Source organism: Camponotus vicinus, unplaced genomic scaffold, assembly GCF_025532165.1.
Source record: "Camponotus vicinus isolate PSW18456_S1 unplaced genomic scaffold, iyCamVici1.0 SCAF_3, whole genome shotgun sequence".
NCBI classification, from domain to species: Eukaryota; Metazoa; Arthropoda; class Insecta; order Hymenoptera; family Formicidae; genus Camponotus; species Camponotus vicinus.
Window position 1 is genome coordinate 25,581,396 of NW_028141967.1, and position 22,520 is coordinate 25,603,915.

Consider the following 22,520-nt stretch of genomic DNA (forward strand, 5'->3'; position numbering starts at 1 on the left):
TTCGATCATATTTTGTGCCGTGGGAAATTATTCAGTAGTACAGATAAAAAAAAAAAAGTTTATATCTCGCGTAGTATTATATATATATATATTTACGATCCAAGTGTCACCATGAGTGGCGTGAGAATCACTAATGTAAAATATTTATATACAATTTTATATGTACATTATGTGTATCCGAGATACGTGCTTTATTCATTTATTAATATGCCAATATTCATTTTGGTGTGTCTTAGCACGTAAATGTGAAAAACAAAGCATCATTGATCCGACTGCTATTAGAGATCACGTATATACAAGAGCGAATACGAGGAATGTATCCGATTAATCGACACTTGGTTAAACTCTTTAATCGATTTTGGTTCGACTTACAATTAGTATCCATAACACATTCGCGAATAATTACGTATTACGCGCAACGTATCAGAGGGATGGTTAGCCGAGTTTCGGATTGCAAATTTTTCAAAACGCGACTCCTTCGATCGCGAGATAATCATTCGCCACCTCTTCATCCCTCCGTCTACCTCTTTCTCTTTCTTCGATCTTTTCCTCTCACCCCGCCAGACCCGCGTTCTCGCGGGTCGTAATCTCTCCCCGTATGGTCCACGCGCGTGCGAAGAGAGAGAGAGAGAGAGAGCGTGCGCGCCGCTCCGTCGCGAAGCCCAGATTCCGGACGGAACGACACCCTGCGGTAGCCGCCGGAGGAGCCGCAATATCTCGGATATCTCGTCGACGAATCTCTCATCTCCGTGGGTGAAACGCGTTAAACGCGTTAAACGTTCGGCTATCGGCTTCGTAAACGGTCTGGCTAGCGCGCGAGATCGACATTGGTGAATTAAATCTGGTCCAGGGATCGCGGGACGACGAGAGTTTTGTCAGGAGTGTGCGAGAGTCGCGCGCGCGACAGCCGATCGATAGCGCCGAAAAGCGGGTGGAAAGAGCGCGACTCGATCCTTGCCAAAACGCGGTCCAGAGAATGCGAGAATCGTACAGGGATACACTCGGTACAATATCTCTCCCTCTCGTCTCCGTACGTTGATTACACATATGTGATCGCGATGCACGCGATGTACGCGCGCACGCGTGTGTGTCTACGCACAGGCGGGATGGCATGACGCGACCTAACAATTAGCGTGCAAAATTCCAAAAGGTGTCTGCATTTTCGACGGATTCTCTCGAGAATGGAGACGGAGCGATACTATCGAGAGGTTCCGTGCCAAAGTTAAAGTTCGATCGACGCATCGAGTTATTTCTCTTTTCAAGATACCGTCTTCTCCGCTGGCACTTTATACCAATCAACGTTTGTCGTGCGAGCGCATAGTTAGTGTGCCTGAGAAATTCTTAGACGCAATAAACTCGTTCGATACTCCGTTAGATAGACGTACGGATAAACCTTTCTCGATAGACTGTGTTAGCATTTATCGTGTGTCAGATATTTGACGAGGAAAATTCACGCACCGATCATTATCCGTGGCTCTCGTCAATGTGACATGTATGCTGGCGAAAAAGTCGTTTGATTACTACCGGAATTTTGGATGGTGAACCGGAAGCGGAACGAAAGGGCCTCCATCAAAAGTACGTGGTATAATATGGCACTCTTGATGTAACATATTACTATTAATTACTTTACAGCGCATATTAATCAAAATTTCAAATCCACATCTATTTACATTTATCATGTACATTTCGATAATTACGTATTTTATTTCGAGATACTAGACATAATTTTTTTTTCACAAATATTTGCAATCACGATGTAAAGTAATATATTTTTCATCCGTTAGTATAATTATACATCGAAACAATAATACAACATATACTTTGCTCTTTTAATGACAAAAATGTAAACGAATTTAAAGTATATATAAATCACACATCATTCATAAAGAGAAAATTGATCGTTATTTGAGTGCAACTTCATATTGTTAAATGAGCAACATTGATATCTGTGTTGTTAAAATTGCGTTAATCTTTATCGTACTTTCGTGGAAGAAAAATGCAAGATTTTCTCCATTTTCTCCATTAATCATCAGAAACGACAAAGTTAATGGTTGGATCGTAATCATTCCACGTAGCCTTAAATATGTTGTTTATAAGCAAATGGACATTTATTAAAATGATTCCCAAATGTTGAAAAAATTAAAGAAACATATATTTCTTGAAAAATTCTTTAATTGTGTTTTTCAATATTGTTGAATAGATGTTTGAATATACATACATGTACACACACACGCATATATATATATATATATATATATGTACACATACACATTGTGATTACATGTCATAAAACAATTAAGAAATATAAAGAAGGTATAACATGAGAAAGATATAAAAAAAAAATAAGTTTTTGTCCTCGGAAATATCATGAAAGATAGGAATAAGATTTTTAAAGAGACGATTGTGTATGTATGATTATATATGTATGTGATAGAAAAAAAGTTAAAATATACAATTTCATTTTGGATCATATTTGCATATCTTTAAGGCATTTCGTGTCTTAGCAATAAATATACAGTTTTTTAAATACTTCAGCTAATATAAAAAGAGAAAGAAAAGATGTATATTAGACGTTAGATGATTTTTTTAAACGATAATATCGAGAAATATATAATAAATATTACATAATTACGAATATTATCTTTACTGCTACATCATTTCAAGCACAACTAGATATTGTAACAATTGGATGATAAAAACTTTCTTTATATATAATATGTACATAGGATATATATATACTAAAATAAGAAAGAATATACTTATCATTTGATTCGTTACAATATCTAATTATACTTGATATGATATAGTAATGGAAAACATATTTGCAATCATGTATGTATATATTAAAATTGTCGATACGTATTGTATTTTGTTATTGAACTAATAAGAGCGATCGATGTCTTGAACAATCATCAACATTGTACATTCGAAAAATCACACGAGAGCACAACATAAATTTATCTATGCTAATACTTATTGTTGGCAATATTAATATCATTTATCTTCATAATGCAATATGTTTTTTCTATTTTGAGTCCATCATCGTCATTCAAAGTATTGTTTTCGTAACAAAGAGCGTATACTGTATTTATATGTTATAAAAAAATTAAGCGAAATTTAGTACCGTTGCTTATAGTTGCATAAATATATGAATTTTGCAAATAACGATCTAGAAATAAACATCGGTCGATGGCTCTAGACTCTTAGAATTTGATGTGAATGGGTACTTCCGGATTATGTTACTAGGGTGATTACTTGAACGAGGGTGCGATATAACCTACGGGGAATGATTGTAGCTAAGCGACCACTCAAATCCTCCTCCGGAAAGGAAAGAGAGAGAGAGAGAGAGAGAGAGAAAGGAGGGGGGGAAGAAGGGCTGCGAAAAAAATGGAGAGCAAAATGCTTTTCTCAATTGCTGTTAATAAGACACAGACAGATTGTGGCTCGGAGCTTGATATGGCAGTCTGCATGTAGTATGTTTTCGTAGTGATGCGTCTACGATACTTTTACAAACGAAATATATTAAAAGTTGAACTCATAATCAAAAGTTTCAAATGATTGGTGATTCACGACGCCAGAATAGAGTTGTAGAGTGTTATGAATAAATGGTTAACAACATGACATAGTAATCAATTGCTGCGTGATTTTATCTCCATATTGTAATATAATATAATGTAATATAATATATGTAATATAATATAATGTAATATAATATATGTATGGAGGGACGATAAATCTCCAAGACGGAAAAAGTTATATTGAGTTTCTAATTGCTCAGAATCGTATTTACGTTTATATTATATATTATTCTCTAATAATATTTTTCTTACTTATTTATTTGGAAAAATATTTTACCCATTTTAAATGTTAATAAAAGTCAAGTTTAATTTATACATACATATATATATATATATATATATATATATATCATAATATATATCATAAATTCTCTCTTAACAAAGCTACCGAAATCGGTACTACACTCGATATCACAATTTATTAAAATCACTTTTATCATGAAAATGAAAAAGGAGAAGCAAATGACAAATTTTCAGTTTTTAATTGACAGATGTACGATCCGTACATGTTCCTATAAACAATGTACAAAGATATAAAGTGCGGAAGCATATTAGGAAAAAAGTTGAAAAAATATCATCTTTTCATGTTTTCATTTGAATTAACCGCGTGTATATGTATATATAATTTATATATATATATATACAGATGTACGATCCGTACATGTTCCTAGATACTTTATATCTTTGTACATTGTTATAGGAACATGTACGGATCGTACATCTGTCAATTAAAAACTGAAAATTTGTTATTTGCTTCTCCTTTTTCATTTTCATGATAAAAGTGATTTTAATAAATTGTGATATCGAGTGTAGTACCGATTTCGGTAGGTTTGTTAAGAGAGAATTTATGATGATTTGCATAATTAATGACAAAGAATTCGAATAATTACTGTTGTCGCAGAGAAACGCCGCGAATGATTGCCAAATGCGAGCATTCAGTATATGTATAGGATCCGATCGATACTACCATGCTGACAATAGCTATTCGTTGTCGGATATGTTATGCTTGAAAAGACAAAAAGCTTCTAAAAGATTAAATCACGACTTGCTGTTAAAAATTTTGTGAAAAACTTTTATTTCGATTCTCATCGCAATCTCAAAATGGAGGCAAGTTGAAACATTAGATCATTGCACGTTCCGCGACAAAACTACGCTCTAACAACGATAACTGCATCGCTTGCCAAACGGAAAGAACGAGAAAGAAAGCATATAGATGTATTTGATCGATCATAGGATCAATTGTTACTTTTTGCACAATTCTCGCACTAATAAATAAATTTTAATCGTAAAATATAAAAAATCGTATAAAAAGTTGTAACTGAATAAATACTAACAAACGTCAGATTTAGAAAAACTACAAAACTTTTTTTCAAAAGAGACAGCTGTCTAAACATTTCTAGTTGGCAATATACTTATACAATTATCTTAAATACATTTTTATACAATTATCTATTTGTAAATCTAAATAAATCTATATCTGTTATAGATGAAATACTTGTGCATATTTTTTATTTTAAATTTCCGAAAAAATTCTTCTGTACCTTAAAAAGTTAAAAAATAAAATATTATTATATAATTAATATAGAATCAAATAAATAAAAATGTATTTTATTAGTTTTATAAATATTCTAGCATTAATCGCTTTTAGAATATCATATCGACGATAGAGAATGAGCATAACTTTGTCTCTGCGCACATACCGGAAGTTAGGGTATGTGTGCGTGTAGAGAGAGAGAGAGAGAGAGAGAGAGAGAGAGAGAGAGAGAAAGAAGAGGAGAGGAGAATCAATTAATCCACCTTCGCGGCTACATTTTATTGTCATAATTCATTTCATTGTCTTTTTTTCATAATTTTGCAATCTCCACCATATGTGTGTGTGTGTGTGTGTGTATATATATATATATATATATATATATATATATATATTTTTTTTTTAATTTCATTGTGCGTGCAACGATACGGATGTAAAGTTTTTAATGTTGCATTTTACATGCGAGCTTAAATTTACAAAGTGTGAACATGTATTCAACATTACATCAATATTGCATGAAAACACATTGTATATAAAAATTAATATTTTAGTTATATAATAATAATAGAAACTACGAAATTTTTTAAAAAAGTTTCGTATTATATAATTATTATATAATTTGAATATATATATGTATACATATTAAATAGTTGAAATAAGATTATACGCATAACGTCAAAATATATATTTGATTTCAGTCTTATAGACAATGGAAGCTGATCATCATCGGAAAGATCCATGATGTTCAAACTCATCGTTGTATTTATCGTCGCAAATTTCTCATCATCGATCACGTTTTTGGATGACGCCGCCCGCTTTCAACGTTCTCTCAAAAATAAATCCACGAAAAATAACGATACTCGTAAAATCATGTCTAATATTACGGAAAGACAGAGTATGCAATGTTGTGCGTGACCTTATCAGGAACTATTGAACGGTCGATTTAACAAAATCGTAGAGTAATGATTAGAGATATACAACTGAGGCTGGCGAACCCCACCGCGGATTACAATCAGGCAATTTGCACGTGTGGTCGTCGGCACGTGTCTATACATGGCGGTGGTGGCGGATTTTTGCTTCGATTCTTTCTGATTTTCTGTTGCGTCACGATAACCTGCAGTTACACCAAGGATAAAATATCACGTGGGATCAAGGATTTGCAGATAGCCTTGAATGGTTCGCCCCATTTGATGGGCCACTGTGACTTGGAGACAGACTGGTCCTGCGACTGGTTTTGGCAACCACCATCTACGAATGAGCAATCTACGAATCCTACCTTTAAGAAAGTTACGACATCAGCATCCGGCAATCTGTCAAAATATTTTCCGACCTCGGATGCCAATAAATCCGCAAACGGTACAGAAATTTTGGATCAGTCGTACGTTTTTGCAAAAAAACATCGGGATGAAATTATTATTAAATTAAATAAAAAAAGAATCGTTTTATATATATATATATATATATAAAATTAATTTGTCTTTCAAGGCGATTTTCTGTGGTTCAACGGTCCGGGAGATGCTCAAATATGGTCAAAGCTAATTTTTCGCACGGGCCCGCGTTGCCACGTCGAATTCTGGCTTTACCAGGTGGAAATGGAATCCGGATTCATAAATATTATCATACAAACTAACAATATGAGCTCAATCGCATACTCAAAACATGGGAATAATTATGTTATGTATGTAGAAAAAAAGTTGTATTCGTATATGTATTATGATAATACAAATTTGTAGAAAAAGAAAGATTAATACTTTTGAATATTGTTCTGTAGGTGGAAAAAAATGAGTTACGAGTTACGCGCAGTCGATCAACCTTATCAATTAATAATAGAAGTATACGCGCCCTACCCCAACTCGAGCGTCGGTGTTGACAATATTCGTCTAGTCAATTGTTTTTCAGGTAACTATAATAAACATATTTTAATATTGTATGTATAATGTGTGAATTAGTTGATTGAACATTTTGATTGTCATATCATACGATACGTTTGTACCTTTTTGAAATTTATGGCATTTGCATATAAAATAGTGAGCCTATTCTTCGTTTATGCATAGGTATTCGTTGTTTTTAAAATTAAGCGAATGTGAAATAGTAGATTCTTAATCATATTCGAATAGTATTATCAAGTTTATTTAATACAATAGCTAATATAATAGCGTAATTTTTTAAACGGAATACACAAAGATTAGATTTGTATACAATTGCAGTAACAGTCACATCCTGTTAATTGAAAAAGAAAAGCAGTTAAGTTAAAGCATAGTTATTTGAAAAAATAGGCATATGATTTTGAAGGAGATTTGTATATAAAAAACGCGATTTGTATATGATTGCAATCATAATTGAATTAAGTGAAAAGATTATTAATTGTAAACTATTAATCGAAAAAATTTAATTTAATGATTGAAGCGAAATAATAATTCTTCGCATCTATCTAGAATCTATGCCAGTCGGTGTCCCTTGTACGAAGGATATGTTTCGATGTAACGACGGTTTCTGCTTGAATAGGACTCGTATCTGTGACTTTACAAAGGATTGCGCCGATGGTGAAGATGAAACGCTCGAGTGCGGTGTGTTAGATCAAAAATTCACATTTTCCCCTTTTTAACTTTTGTAATCCTTTTGTAAAACTTCCTTATGCTTCATATATGTACATCTTTGAGAGTAATTGCGCTAAATTTCATACAGTATAAACGAAAATTTTGAAAATTTCTATATATACAGACAAAATACCCAAGAACGCAAGGTGTAACTTTGAAAACGGTTGGTGTGGATGGACAAATGTTCCTGGAAGACCTTTAAATTGGACTCTTCATAAAGGTGCCACGCCGTCTACAAGAACTGGACCTAATTACGATCATACTTATCGCAATGCAACAGGTGCGCAATTAATTTAGATCAAGCGAAGAGAGAAACGCGATATATGCAAAAATAATAATAATAATTTATGTTGTTATCCTTTCCCTTATTTGGCAGGAACTTATGTGTACGTGAATATGGCGTCTAAAAATGCACATGGCATGAATATTGAATATGGTAGTCGAGGCACTATCGAAAGTCCTTTATATAATCCGACACCACCTTATAGCAACGATCCAAAAAGCCTTTATTATCAATCGTGTCAAGTATGTGTTTGCAATTTATGTATATTCTTCATTTTGCTTATATATATAATATATATAATATATCGATATATAGCATCAATTTTATTAATCTTTGCCAATGTCATTTATCGTCAATTAATCATTTACTATTAAACACAAAACTGATTCAAATACTATTTTTTTAATTTAAAATGAATTAGGAATTAGGAATTTTATATATTAGTGATAAATGATTGATGATAAATGACATTAGCAAAGATAAAATTGATGCTATAATATCGATATATCTCTTTATTAATTAATTTGTTGCGACGTAACATTTACTTATCGTTTAATTTTGAAATACAACACATATGTCGCAATGTCAATTGCTATATATTGTTCGGTATTGCTTATCCTTGTTCTACGAATGTTGTACTACGAATGTTGTACCACGAATATTGTACTCACAATATATATAAATATGAATATGATATCAAACACGAGTCTTTCTTATTCTTTTCTAAAAAATGCATTAGAAATAATCATCAAGACATTTTGCTGCATCTATTATAATGTGCACCATATCATATCTACACGATATGGTATACATTATAATAGATGTAGCAAATGTCTTGATGGTTATTTCTAATTTCTTATATTCTTATATCTTCAACGAATTTCTTATGAATGGCACAAACGTTTTTAGATACGCTTTTTCTACCACAAATACGGTACACATACCGGACCTCTTGGACTGTTTTTGGTTGAAATAAGACCATATGGAAATAACACCAGCCAATTGTGGTGGTCTTACAAAAGTAATAGCGATATTTGGTACTATGAAGTAATTGCTCTACCTGACATAAGATATAGGTAATTGTGAAAAATATAGTGACAATTGCATGCACATAATGCAAAATTTGATTAATTGTTTCAACATCTACTATTTGTAGGTATGTTTTGCAATTTGAGGCGTCCAGAGGGATTTCTTCGAAAGGTGATATAGCAGTAGACGATATTTCCTTAAGTCCGGAGTGTTTCGCCATTGGTAACTTTGACAAATATATTATATCGTAAATACGTAATTGGAGTAGTTTAAAACAGTCACACCATGATCCTGCAACGATAGAAATTATAGTACTAACATATTTTGTTAACAGTTTAATAAAATACTAAAAATACTAAAAATACAATTTTTCTCTTGATTAAAAAAAAAAGTTGATAAAAACTTAGCATTTCAAGAAAATTTCGTGGGAGAAAAAATTTTTTTTCTTCAAACATTTTCTCATTTAGGAGTTCCACCGGAAGTTGTAGGCAACTTTGATTATTACAAACCCGATATTGAATCCGAAAAAGTACCACTGCAGCATCCGGATTTCATAAATAAGACAAAAGGTACGCAAAACTGAAGCATTTAATCTTATTAAACTTGGTACATATTTATTGGTGAAATACCATTTATTTATTGTAAATATATCGCCCAAATATTTATTATAAAATAAAATAAGATATTTTGATAGTATGTATATATATATATATACACACATACACATAAACATGTTTTGATAGAGCATTTGTCATTTACCTTTGTTTAGCTTCTTAAAATTTTCCTTATTCCTTTATAATCAATAAAATATTTTGTGTGCTCTTTTTACATGTTTTCTAAAAAATATTTCCTTGTAATTGTATTTTTTAACATTTTCTATTCAAATTTCCTTATATCAAATTGCTTGATGAATTGCTTTCAGTCATCCGGATTACCACTTGCGGAGCTATTGGCAGAAAAGGCCCTACTATCGAGGAATGCGCCGAGAAACATAATGACACTAATGTAGAATTGATCGTGCGATCGTCAGATCAGGAGAATACAGCGCCGATCTTTAATTCCAATGGAACTCAACGGTGGACTGCACCACGTGGTGAATACTACACGTTAGTAAATGTATATAAAAATATAGAATTATAACAAGAAGAGTCAGTGTTTCTCGTATTAAAAATACGTAAGAATTTGTTTAAAGAAGTTATATTAGAAACATTTGTTATTGTGTACATATATAATTGCAAATATATTTGCTACTGTATTTAATTAATCAAAGAATTATACTGGTCAGATGGCTGGTAAGCTGAAGTAAGCGAATATGATAAATAGGATATTACGAAAAAAAATGTTTCGATCTATTCAATTAATAAATTATCTTCAAAATAGTTTAATCAGCCGTGGAGCACGAGGAGGAAAGGGCTCCGACGACAAGGGTTACGCTTTGGGTGCTCTTGTTCGCGGTGTGATAGAACTCCAAAAAGGTGACCAATTATATTTCATAGTAGGTCAAGAGGGAACAGACGCGTGTCCCAAAGTGAGTATATATAAATAAAAATGTGTGTCTGAATAAATTGATAATATAACCGAGAAAAGTACGAATCATTACGAAAATTAACAACGTTTCTTCTTCTCTATGGATGTTTTTATAATTGTCTAATTTTTAAAGACATTTTTATCTATAATTAGTGAATTTGTTTAAAGATATATTTTCTGTTCCTCTCTCTCCCTGTCTATCAGAGAAAGAGTATGAAAATAAAAATATAATAATCTCTTACAGGAAATGAACTTTTATTATAGATATCGTATTTTACAAATAACTTATTTAATTTCAAATCTTTTTTATTATATTTAAAAATAGTGTAACAAAAATTTTTTTATTCTTACTACGATAGCATTAAATTGTTTATGTTTATGCAAGTTGGAAATAAAAATGTTGAGAAATGTGCATTATCAATTTTCCGATTATCAAAATAGACTTATTCTTAAAGACGGGTAAAGAGATATGAAAATTTTATTCTACATCTTTTGATATATCTTTACGTATAATCTTCATGTATAAAATTACCTTTTTCTCTCGGTTATACGATCAATTAGAGACAGAACTTGTATTTATATTGTTGTTTATATTATTATCCAGAATCTCGGCATGAAGACAGTCAATTGTCAATCGCCGGGTCAATCGCACGAGTCATCAGCGTCATATGGCATCTCGTCAAAAGTGCGAGAAGTGAAAAAAATCGAGTTTAAGAATGGTGGTGGTGGTGGCGGCGGTGCGACAGTCGTCTTTGCGGTAAATAATATTTCTTGTCGTATTTTATTCAGTATACATCACACAATATTTATAAGTAAGAGAAAATAGAAATGTCTAAAGAGACATGTCGAGAGAGAGAGAGAGAGAGAGAGAGAGTGTGTGTGTGTGTGTGTGTGTGTTTTTCCATTATTAATAATAATACTTGTACAATAAAAATGTTACTAATTTTCTTTCATCGTGCAAGTTAATTCCTTGAATAATTGTAGCTAAGAGCCAATGGTGAACTGGAACCTATTTTAATCGCGGGTGGTGGCGGTGGTTTGGGAGTGGGTCTTTCTACGGATAACAACACGGACGGAATACAACACGGACGTGGTCCCTTTCCCGCAAATAAACTTCCATCTTCTCCATCCGTTGCTTCAAAGGGTATAGGTAATTAGCCATTTGGAAAATGCATACGTACATTTCAGAACATTAAAGAGACTGATACTTTGAGTGTAACTTGAAAATATAAACTTGAATGGAATATCATGGTTTCTAGGCGGACCTGGTGGCAGTTGGAACAGTTTGTGGAATGATTCCAATCAACAAAACCCTGCGGGAATGCCATTGATTCATGGAGGTTTGGGAGGATTCGGTTGCGAATCTGGAGACCAAGGTTACGGTAATGGAGGTTTCGGTGGAGGTGGGGGCGGTTGCCAAACAGGAGGCGGCGGTGGTGGTTATATTGGTAAATAAGAATCTTAAAGATATTCAATTTAAAAAAAAATTAAACTTATTATTATTATTTAATTTATCCTGAATTTTTTTATTCAAATTTTATTAAAATTAGAATATAGACCGCGATAGAATTGAAAAGTTAAGTTACTTAATTAAGTTAAAATAAATGTTGCTGATTTATGTTATAATTATAATAATTCTCAGAATTAATCTAAAAATATAACTTTATATTTTTCAGGCGGTAATGCCGGATATAAGGATTCTGGGAATGGCGAGGGTGGTTACTCGTATGCCAATCATAAGCTGACTGACATTTACTTTAAAGCTGGAGCTCATTATGGCTCGGGCGAAATTCTCATCATACCTGCGATCAGCGGCTGTGGTTGTGATTATCGTTGCGTCGCACTAGATCAGTATTTGAATAAAACCAAGTGTCTCTGTCCTCAGGGTTGGTTGCTCAGCAACGATTCTAAATCGTGTATTAGTAAGTACAACGATAATCGTAAAAGATCATCATGTTCATTATTCCATGCAAATATAAACAAAGTAAAAAATTGTTTTGAATTTTAGTGACCGATGATTTCAAGGATGCACACCAAACGTACATAATCCCACTTATGGCCGTAATTATTGGTCTATTCGTCATTATCGGAATTTGCCTAATATCTTGTAAGTATGCATAAAATACAACCTTATGAATATATATAAATATATATATACATATACAATACATTTTAGAGTATACAAACTTACATACATATATAACTCGATAAATTAAATATAATGACTTTAATTTTATATGTTAAGAATTTTGAATCACATATGTAATCATTAAGCGCGATTTTTTTCTAAATGTATTTTTATTTAAAATATTCCCCCTCCCTCCCCTTCTAGAGCATCGGTACAGTGAATAACATAGTTCAAAATGATTGACAAGATTTATGTCAAAATATTCAATTTCGATTTTCGATAGACTAACGACTAGCTTGTAGAATACTTTTCGTGGCTTTGTGAAGAATCTTCTTTCCAACGGTAGAACAGCTTGTTTTGAATTTTAGAAAAAATTTCGAAATCAAATCGGAATAAGGCAAATGCGTGTACTTGTTGTTCAAGGATAACAAATTTCTGTTGAAAGAGAAAGAAATAGTATTAACGATATTAAAGAAAAGATATATTATAAAAGATATACTATATAAGAGATTTATTAAAACGATTCCATAACAAACATTTTCTAAAAGTCAAGACGAAATCTTCAGACTAGAAATTATTACACTCTACCATTAATTATCACTTAATGCATCGATATTGGAAAAATGAATAGAATAAAATCTAATTTCATAAATAAAATCTTATCTTGAAATATATGAAATGTGATTTTCTCTTTATCTAATTATTGGTTATATGTTTTTGCTATTTTTTATTAATTTTTTGTATGTAAATTATACGTATGTAATTTGCATAAAAGTATATATAAGTATGTATTCATGTAATTTGTATAAAATTTGTGTCATATGATGATATGCTTATTTATATTGTTTCATTTTTCGATAGATAAACGGTACAAAAGCCAACAAGAGCTTCTGCATCGCCGTCAAGTGATGTTTGGTAACGGCACAGAATTAACCGCACTACGTGCAGTATCGGATACAATGATGACTGAATTCAACCCCAACTATGAATTCGCTGGCAATCTGTATAGCTTTAAAGACTTACCGCAAATACCCCGCGATAATATAACTTTAGTAAAGTTAGTATAAATATATTTTAGCCTCTCTCTCTCTCAAGATTAATCGACGTCAATCAAACATATCAATTTTAATAATTTTACAAATTAAATTTGCCTCTCGCAATGTTTGCTCTCAAAATTTTAACTTTTCATAATTTTTTTTATCTAAAATTAAACATGAAATAAGATAAAGCTATCTATTTTAATTGTGGAATGAAATAAAAAGATTATTTCTTTAAATGCAGACCTCTTGGTCAAGGCGCTTTTGGCGAAGTTTTCCAAGGGGTATACAAATACAGACGCGGCGAAGAACACCCTGTTGCTGTAAAAACGCTGCCATATTTATCCACAACACAAGCAGAAGCTGATTTCATGATGGAGGCATTAATAATGAGCAAATTTAATCATCCCAATATAGTACACTTTATCGGTGTCTCTTTTGATAAACACCCGAGATACATCGTTCTCGAATTATTAGCCGGAGGAGATCTCAAGAATTTTCTACGTGAAGAAAGGCCTCGACCAGTAAGTAGTATTAATAACATTAATAATTTGAGAGAGCAAGAGAGAGGGAGAGAAATGATATCAAATAATGAATATGTGAATTAAGATAAAGAAAAATGTAATTGTAGAAAGTATAATCCCTCAGATTTTAATACGAGAATTATTAATATTAAAGATTCAAGAATTTTTTGGCGATTTCATGGCTCTCTTTTACTAACTTACTAACTTTATTTCAAAACTCTATTTTTTCCAATCAAATTAGATTTGTAGTCAAACCGAAATTTTATAAATTGTGCAACATTGAAACTATATAATGCCGGAATTAAATTTTTTTATATAATTTCCTTTTTGTCAATTTCTATTTTACGATTTATTCTCGCATTAATGAAGAAGTATGGTAACGTCTCGCACCATCAAACATTTGTGAAAATTAATGTTGTGCTATTACGCCTTAAATTGTTCCGAAATTAGATGACATTTTAAAAAATAATTTATATTATAAAAACACAGCTATTACACAAGACCGAAAATAACAAATGAATAATAAGAATAGATTTTTCCGAATATACGAATAATTATAGCTGTAATTGACGAGACACTAGAAATTCTTTGAAGCATTTGATTAATCAATTAAAACAAAAAGAGTAAAAACTTTTCTTATCCTAATTAGTTAATGCAATGCTTTGAAACATCTCTAACGTCTTCCCGACCACAATCTACATAATTGAAAAGAATACTAATCGATTTGTTTTTTTGTTTCTCTATTTTTTTATTTAAATTTCTGATCATAGAAATTATTTTTAATTATACTTAAATTAACATCAGTACTAGTCTTTATTAATGATATTATTAATTCTTCACTTATATTATTATTATTGTTATTATATATAAATTAAAATTAATTATATTAAAACATATTATGTATATTATATTTATTACATTAGTATAATTTCTATTTATGCCAAAATATATATTAATACTCAACAGTACCTGGAATGAGTATTTATTTAATTTTTGGAATGGAGATATGCGCGCGCGCATGTGTGTATATGTGTGTTTATATATTCTTTATTTCCAGGATCGACCTACATCATTAACAATGCTGGATCTCATCATGTGCGGCTACGATGTCGCAAACGGTTGTAAATATATGGAAGAAGCGCGTTTTATACACCGAGATATTGCCGCTAGGAATTGCTTATTGACTACTAAAGCACCAGGGCGTACCGTTAAGATCGCCGACTTCGGTATGGCCAGAGATATTTATCGAAGTGATTATTATAGGAAAGGTGGTAAAGCGATGCTGCCCATAAAGTGGATGCCACCTGAGAGTTTTTTGGATGGTATATTCACTACGAAAACCGACGTCTGGTAAGACTTCGTTACAATTTCCTTTTTTTTTATTCAATCTCAAATTCCATTTGCACTCTAAAAAAACGTGGCTTATTTTTTTGTTGTTTATATTGTTTATATTTCTCGCAAAAATTATAAAGTTTTACAGTGCAAAAGAAATTTTAATCGATATGTAAATTATATTAGAAATATAGAAGGAATATATATATATATATATATATATATATATATATAATGTATTTAATAGAGGATAAAGCATAATGTACAATTGATTTTTAGGGCCTTTGGTGTGCTTTTATGGGAGATTATGTCATTTGGATACATGCCCTATACCGGTTGCGCAAATCGCGAAGTCATGTCGATGGTAACATCTGGTGGCCGCCTAGAAAAACCTGCAGGATGCCCAGATCCTATTTACGGGATTATGACGCGATGCTGGCATCCACAGCCCGATGACAGGCCAAGTTTTTCCACCATCGCTGAAAGAATTGGTTATTGTTTGCAGGTGAGGATGCAAGCCAAAAATTTACATCTATTTTTTTTTCTTTAAATAAACCCATTATTTAATTAATAAACTGTACGAAACGCAATGTTTTATTTTGCAAAGGATCCAGACGTGATAAATCATCCCACGCCTAATTTTGATATATTGCCGATCTGCGATCGTGAAATAACGATTATGAGACCGGATCCGGAAGCGGAATGCATTAATGTACAATCTGATGTGAGTATAGTTGCGTTAAACATTTTTATTTGATACACATATACACATACGCATGTGTAAAAAAACTTTAAACTTCGTCTAAAAGTTGGATGGATGCGGTTACATGCAACCGAGAATCATCGATCCTCGTTCCGTGGCACGTCGCGTAGGTCAAGCTGTGCGTGGCACCGGCTATAATTCGGAAAACGAAAAATTAAATAGAAATTGCAAACCGCACGGCGGAATTTTTCCACGACCGGCAGAATATCGACAAGGAACATTCAATTGCAATACGTATAACTCTAGCACGGATACTTTTGAACAAACTTATAGCGGCGACAACAATCGTCATGATTGTGTCGTCGATGATTGTGACGACGAGATGATGGGAGATTGCAAGGTACGTGTTTGGAAAATTTATCCGCTAGTTATTTTAATTGTTAATTATTTTCATTAGATTAATTATCATTTAATACAAGTTTCATTTATTATAGTCACTTCTTGCATTTAAATAAATAATGGTAGAATTTATTATAGGTTCAAATGTCAGAAAGAGAGAGAGAGAGAGCGCGTTTGTCTGATAAATAAAAAAAAATATGCTAGTCTTTGTTAGTGGCAGTGTTTTAATAAAAGTTTTATTGGTATAATAATAGAGATAATAGATGTTTTATTTTACGTTTAAAAACAATTAAAATTTATCACTGTATCTGCTTTATTTTTCTTCTTCTTTTTTTTAAAGATTGTATGGAGAAAAATCTCTTTCTCTCTCAATTTGTTTAAAATGTGCCACTTTCTTCATTACAAACAAAATTACCGATTATTTGCGCATGTTTGCTCATTGTGTGGTCATTGTATTAATTTTTAATTTTTATAAACAAACGAACGATCCGCAGGACAAATGCAGGATCGCCCGATCGGATCAGCGAGATAACAAGATAATACATCGAATCAGCAACATCGAAGACCGCGATAACGCAGACAACGGTAATAACCGTCCAGAGAAAGAATGTCATTTGACTGCCAATATCGATAGCGCGATAACGGATCGCAGAAATGGCAATGAGAGTACAACGACAACCGATACGAATTCCGACTCTTTGATAGCGCAATCCTCGGACACCCCGCTCGACACGACAACCACCAACTCGTCGCCCAACACGCGCGCTTGTTCACCGAGTCGTATTACCACTTTTAACGTCAACGGTATGGTGAAAAAGAATACCCTGAAAGCGACATTAAGTTTGGATCCGAGCGCTCTTTGCAGAGGCACCATGCCTTACGAGAAGATTACAACGCGAACGCAACGTTCGAGCACACCGGGCAGTATGGAGCTAAGGAAGGTAATTTGATTTTTATCCTACACATTTGGTGTCCCGCAAAGTTTTTATCCGACTACGATTGTTCTCGATTTCGAAAATGCATTATGCGCGTTTAGCGCGCACACTGATCGTTCGTTTCGAATCAATCTACAATTGAAGAGTTCGCTCGAAAAGGAATGTGCGTTGATAGTAATAATATTTCAAGAAATACATACAGGTCTGTAAGTCTAAAGTCTTGCAATAAAACATATATACACGCGAGTATGTAACTCAAAGGGAAGTATTTCTTTAAAAATACCTAATGATAAAAAGTGAGAGATGTGGAATTAATATGTAATGTTATACGTGGTGCGCTACATATTTTTTGCAATTCACCTGAATTTTAACGAAATGTAAACTCCTTGCTTTTGCAATTTAATAATTTAACATTTTTCAAAGATTATAAATATTTTTTTTAAAAGGATATCTTTTTTTTTTATTCCGAATACGTAGGAGACTTTTTATCTTTTATTAAGACATTTTATAAATTTAATCCCAATTTTCTAAAAGAGGTATTTATCGCAATTACAGACTTTCGCATTACATTTTTCATATAAATTCCATTTTTTGATTCAATTTCTATTAATCTTCCGTCTTATGTATTTTACACGATACTCGCTTTTGCGATTAAGGACTCCCTGGGTCACGAACTACCGAGAGAGGAGGAGTGCTCCTGCTGAGATTTATCCGAGGGGGGTTGACGAGGCTGCTCAAAGGCCGCGATCGCGGCCGCTTGTCGGCTGCAACTGCAAAGATCGGCCACGACGACTGCGGTTACGACGGACCCGCAGCTCGTAGAACTCTCCTCGCCTACGTGGACCCATGACAATGAATACTCGCGTCGTTTCTATTCCGAGGAGACCCTCCTGTGAATAGAAATCACGCTCGAAAATGGACGGATGCTTCTTTGACGCAAACCGAAGCTAGTTTGCATAGAAAAAAGACTAATTGTAAGTCGGCAGGAGAGATTGTTAAACGAATGTAGACCAGACGTATGTACGCAAGAGAAACGACGAAGAAAAAAGAAATACCAAATACACGTAACATATTCAAACCACATAAGACGAGAGAAATTTTAATAACGAGATGAGACGGGAAAAAATTTATATAAATTTCGCGGATAATTACTCGTTAAGATATTTGAGCGCGAATTAATCGGAGGGAGAACTCAACTTTGTGAAAAATGCGAATGTTTATGTATGTGTGTACTTTGAAACCGCAGATAAAAATAAACAGCCTTCGGATAAATAGCATTTATTCGAGTATCTAACTTTAATCGAAATAATCTGTAAAGTTTATGTAATCGGTTTTTAATTTTACGCGAAGAAAAAAGATCTTTTTCTTACGATGTATATACATATACTCGACATTTAAAGATGTAATAAACGCGAATAGTTTTGAGAGTAAAGTATCTCTGATTGGAAACAGGCGGTTGTCATCTATATGTTTAATTGGTAAGAATAGCAATGGGATCGATTCGGATCCGTCACGTGACTGTTGAGTAAAGTGTAATATATACACATATATCGTGTAATATGTAAAAGTCGATGTAAAAGTCTCCGTAGGCTGATAGTCTACTTCATGATTCATCTTTAACCAAATAAGCAACGACATAACTCGATTCTCGTCGGTACACTATCCCTATTGTAAAACGGATAACATTTTGAGTGCATCTTGGAAAGAGGGGAATAAAAAGAGCACGAGCCCTTTTTTATTTTTCTTACAATGACGACGTACTTTACGTACGCGTAGCGTATGAAAGTCAGTTACTATGTATCTATACGTGAAACGTAATAAAGGCGTTTATGAACTGTATATTTTATCATGCTTTTCTCTCTCTCTCTAAAATAAATTAAAAATTGTTGCGATTGAAAACAAAACTTGTTGCAAAATTACATTTGCAAATCTATTTATCCAATCATTTACACACACACACACACACACACACATACACACACAATATCTAGATATTATTGATAATAGATATTAATGGTGGATAAAATTGATTAATTCCATCTAGATAAATACAGTGTAGGACAAAAAATAATAAGAAAAAAATGTCACAAGAATAAAAAAGAAATTTTTGAACTTTAAATGCTTTTAGAAAATCCATTCAATAGCTTGTACAACAATAATTAACTTTTATTTTTGTCATTTATTTAGCATTTATGTTTGTATTGTGTAAAGAAAATAAACTTGCTACGCACGTGGTTCATATGTAATTTATACAAACGAAACATATAAATTTTACTGACATTATTATTAGTGATATTAGTATTATCATTAGCTCTCTCTCTCTCTCTCTCTCTCTCTATATATATATATATATATATATATATATATATATATATATATCACACTCGCTATTACTTCTCCGTTCTCTATCATTTATATTTTTCGGTTACTGGCGCATTTTCAAGTGAGCTTTATCATGCATATCTCTAGCATCGCGTGCGATGACATTGTCACATCTTGGAAAGTGTCGGAGTTTTCCTAATAATGTGCCGGCGGTGGCTATATATATACCTTCGTGCACACTCATATACGAAGCATAGATAAGCGCAGTGTCGACAAGTATGCATCCGCGAATACACAGCAAAGGAAAGAAGTTGCACAGTCAGACAACATTTGATTTACAGTGATCGTTTGACAAACTGCGTCTTTTTCTCGTATTTCTACATATCCGTCGTTATAAAACGTCGCATCTCCGATTATTCTCGGTCGAATCAACTGTTGACGATCCAAGACAATGTCGAGTTATTCGTATTATTATGTCAAAACCATTGTCGAGGACGGCCAACCATCGAAAACATACAAATTCGCGAAAGGGTAAGCGTGTTGCGCGTGTAAGTGACAATATAGACGTTTCGATCTCTACTTAATGTGTATGTTGTACACTTAATGACGAAATGTGACTATTTATCCTATATGAAATTTATTTCGTTTCTCAAATTCGCTTTCTCGTGGAAAAAATTTCGTTCCTCCTCTTTTCCTCTCACCTTTAGGAATATAATTAAATTAGCGTAACAAAGTAAGCCGTGAGGTAAAAAGAGAAAGAAAAAAAGGAAAAGGAGAATAATTTTTTGCTTATATCGTTAGATATCCCGTGCAAGCAACAAAGGACGCGTGGGCTACGTTAGGTCGCTATAATCTTTCGTCGCGTTTATTACGAGGAGGACTCTCCGGCTCCGGCGATGTGTATCATCCCGCCAATACTACTTTCAAGGTTCGTCAATATCACGCACTATCATCCTTGTTATATATTGTTGTTAATTAATTCTTGGAATTTTTGCGACATATATTCATCATTTAAGTGATAAAACTCAATTTTTATACATAATTTGTAGCTCTGATAAATTCCTCATACGCCATATCTCTATGAGATAAATAAATGTATTTGGAGCTTTTTTTGCAAAGTGTGTATAAAGATTAATCCAACTCGTGCAGCATTAATATTAATATTAATGTCAAGTTCACTCGCTGCTTCGTAATCACACATTATATTTGCCCTAGATTAAAAGCTTGATATATAATCTTGATTTACCGGGCATGATTTTTCGTATAATTTTGTTTAATAAACAACTAGTTTACTAAATTTATCCTTGAAAAAAAAAACATTACGCATGTGCACAAGATTTCTCACACGCAGCGTTTACGAGGAACGTTAGTAGTCGCTGTAATCTTACGCGACTAATTTAGAAATAATATTCCAGTCCGATCTCTCGAACTCGAAGCGCGATCTCCAGCCGAGACCGAGACCAAGACTGAGACCGAGATCGAGCATAGCGTAGAATCCGAAATGAAATGTATCCAGAATTCTAGGTATATACCGGCTCAAAATATCTTTTCCCTTTTGGCTCTTTGATATTTTCTAGCTCATTGAACGCGGTGTTTGTATGTTTCACGCTATTCGAACGCGATCGACGCGACGACGCAACACGCAACATGCAACGCGGCATGTGCGGCGACTAAAACTCGCCGCATTCTCACAATCGCGCGTCCTCCTTCCTGTGGGGAAAATTTTTTCGCCATCCTGGCTTACCGCCAAATTTACTTTTAAGACAAACCCCTTTGTATATGCGGGCATGTACGATATATATCGTCGCGATATATTTTTAGGCCTGCCACGGTTCCCGCGCACTCGTGTCTCTCCGACGCGTTTGGCACAACTTTGTATCTCTCGATTCCCTTGATTCCTTTCTTGATTAAAAGTAGGGCTTTGTGAAATCTGCTTTGTAAAGTTGATAGTCTACTTTTTTATGAGAGAGAGAGAGAGAGAGTAGTATTTCAAAACTAACAAATTAAATAAGTAATTAATTCAATTAAATTTTGAAGTTGTAATAATTTTACTTTTTGCTATATTATCTTTGTACACAATTTAGGTTTTAAACCCTGGCGAAAATAAATATCGGAGCGTAAGTCGAATGTAAGGAAAGAGTAACAGAAGTGTAAACGAAGCTTCTAGGAGGCGTAAATTGAAACAACGAAACGTAAACGAAGCGTTAACGCTTGTTTAGTTGTTTCAATTTACGCCTCCTAGAAGCTTCGTTTACACTTCTGTTACTCTTTCCTTACATTCGACTTACGCTCCGATAATTATTTTCGCCAGGGAATCCATACAATTAAAACGCGTTTTATTAATTTAATTACCTTTTTTTTAAACAAACTTTTTATTAAAAGTAGCATCATCTCAAAAATTATAAGTAACGTCAAAAACATTTTCTGAATTAAAAATTTATACATATATTATATATTGTTTATAAATTTAAAAAATAATATATATATATCTTAATATTAAAGATTCGATTTTAGCTAGATACATGCTTTTGTTTGTTTCGTACACTACACATTCATTGCCACTAATATTTTTAACAATTTCTATTTAATACACAA

General features: G+C 33.0%; 2 protein-coding genes and 1 long non-coding RNA gene across 4 annotated transcripts; 2 read left to right on the plus strand and 1 right to left on the minus strand.

The window, feature by feature from the left end:
• The first annotated feature begins 680 nt into the window (after window positions 1-680).
• Window positions 681-19,442, plus strand: Alk (Anaplastic lymphoma kinase). Its single transcript, XM_083094975.1, has 25 exons — window positions 681-1,575; window positions 5,808-6,465; window positions 6,595-6,787; window positions 6,881-7,008; window positions 7,545-7,676; window positions 7,831-7,986; window positions 8,083-8,231; window positions 8,899-9,065; window positions 9,146-9,240; window positions 9,486-9,587; window positions 9,941-10,124; window positions 10,399-10,546; window positions 11,150-11,302; window positions 11,530-11,695; window positions 11,805-11,993; window positions 12,222-12,467; window positions 12,554-12,652; window positions 13,535-13,730; window positions 13,955-14,234; window positions 15,292-15,584; window positions 15,846-16,071; window positions 16,174-16,290; window positions 16,376-16,669; window positions 17,163-17,609; window positions 18,260-19,442. The coding sequence occupies exons 2-25, from the start codon at window positions 6,072-6,074 to the stop codon at window positions 18,305-18,307; spliced, it is 4,602 nt and encodes a 1,533-aa protein (XP_082951101.1). The 5' UTR covers window positions 681-1,575; window positions 5,808-6,071; the 3' UTR covers window positions 18,308-19,442.
• Window positions 18,083-21,591, minus strand: LOC145969132 (uncharacterized). The gene is made up of 2 exons (XR_014437950.1): window positions 21,458-21,591; window positions 18,083-18,493 (listed from the first exon to the last, which is right to left on the minus strand). It is a non-coding gene; the product is annotated as an uncharacterized LOC145969132 (long non-coding RNA).
• Window positions 20,076-22,037, plus strand: LOC145969130 (uncharacterized). 2 transcript variants are annotated; one of them, XM_083094993.1, is made up of 3 exons: window positions 20,076-20,456; window positions 20,727-20,853; window positions 21,341-22,037. In XM_083094993.1, exons 1-3 carry the CDS (start codon window positions 20,377-20,379, stop codon window positions 21,416-21,418), a joined length of 285 nt encoding a protein of 94 aa, XP_082951119.1. In that variant the 5' UTR covers window positions 20,076-20,376; the 3' UTR covers window positions 21,419-22,037. The 2 variants fall into 2 exon arrangements, with proteins under 2 accessions (XP_082951119.1, XP_082951120.1); XM_083094994.1 differs by having other exon boundaries at window positions 20,081-20,456; window positions 20,975-22,037.
• Window positions 22,038-22,520: the final 483 nt, after the last annotated feature.

What these genes read in the sequence shown, in the direction of transcription:
- Alk (XM_083094975.1), top strand. Translation starts at nt 6,072, where the DNA reads ATGATTAGAGATATACAACTGAGGCTGGCGAACCCCACCGCGGATTAC. An exon ending in CATGGGAATAATTATGTTAT is followed by an intron (nt 6,788 to 6,880) that starts GTATGTAGAAAA and finishes ATTGTTCTGTAG; the next exon opens with GTGGAAAAAAATGAGTTACG. An exon ending in GATAATATAACTTTAGTAAA is followed by an intron (nt 13,731 to 13,954) that starts GTTAGTATAAAT and finishes CTTTAAATGCAG; the next exon opens with ACCTCTTGGTCAAGGCGCTT.
- LOC145969130 (XM_083094993.1), top strand. Translation starts at nt 20,377, where the DNA reads ATGTCGAGTTATTCGTATTATTATGTCAAAACCATTGTCGAGGACGGC. An exon ending in ACATACAAATTCGCGAAAGG is followed by an intron (nt 20,457 to 20,726) that starts GTAAGCGTGTTG and finishes TTATATCGTTAG; the next exon opens with ATATCCCGTGCAAGCAACAA. An exon ending in CCGCCAATACTACTTTCAAG is followed by an intron (nt 20,854 to 21,340) that starts GTTCGTCAATAT and finishes ATAATATTCCAG; the next exon opens with TCCGATCTCTCGAACTCGAA.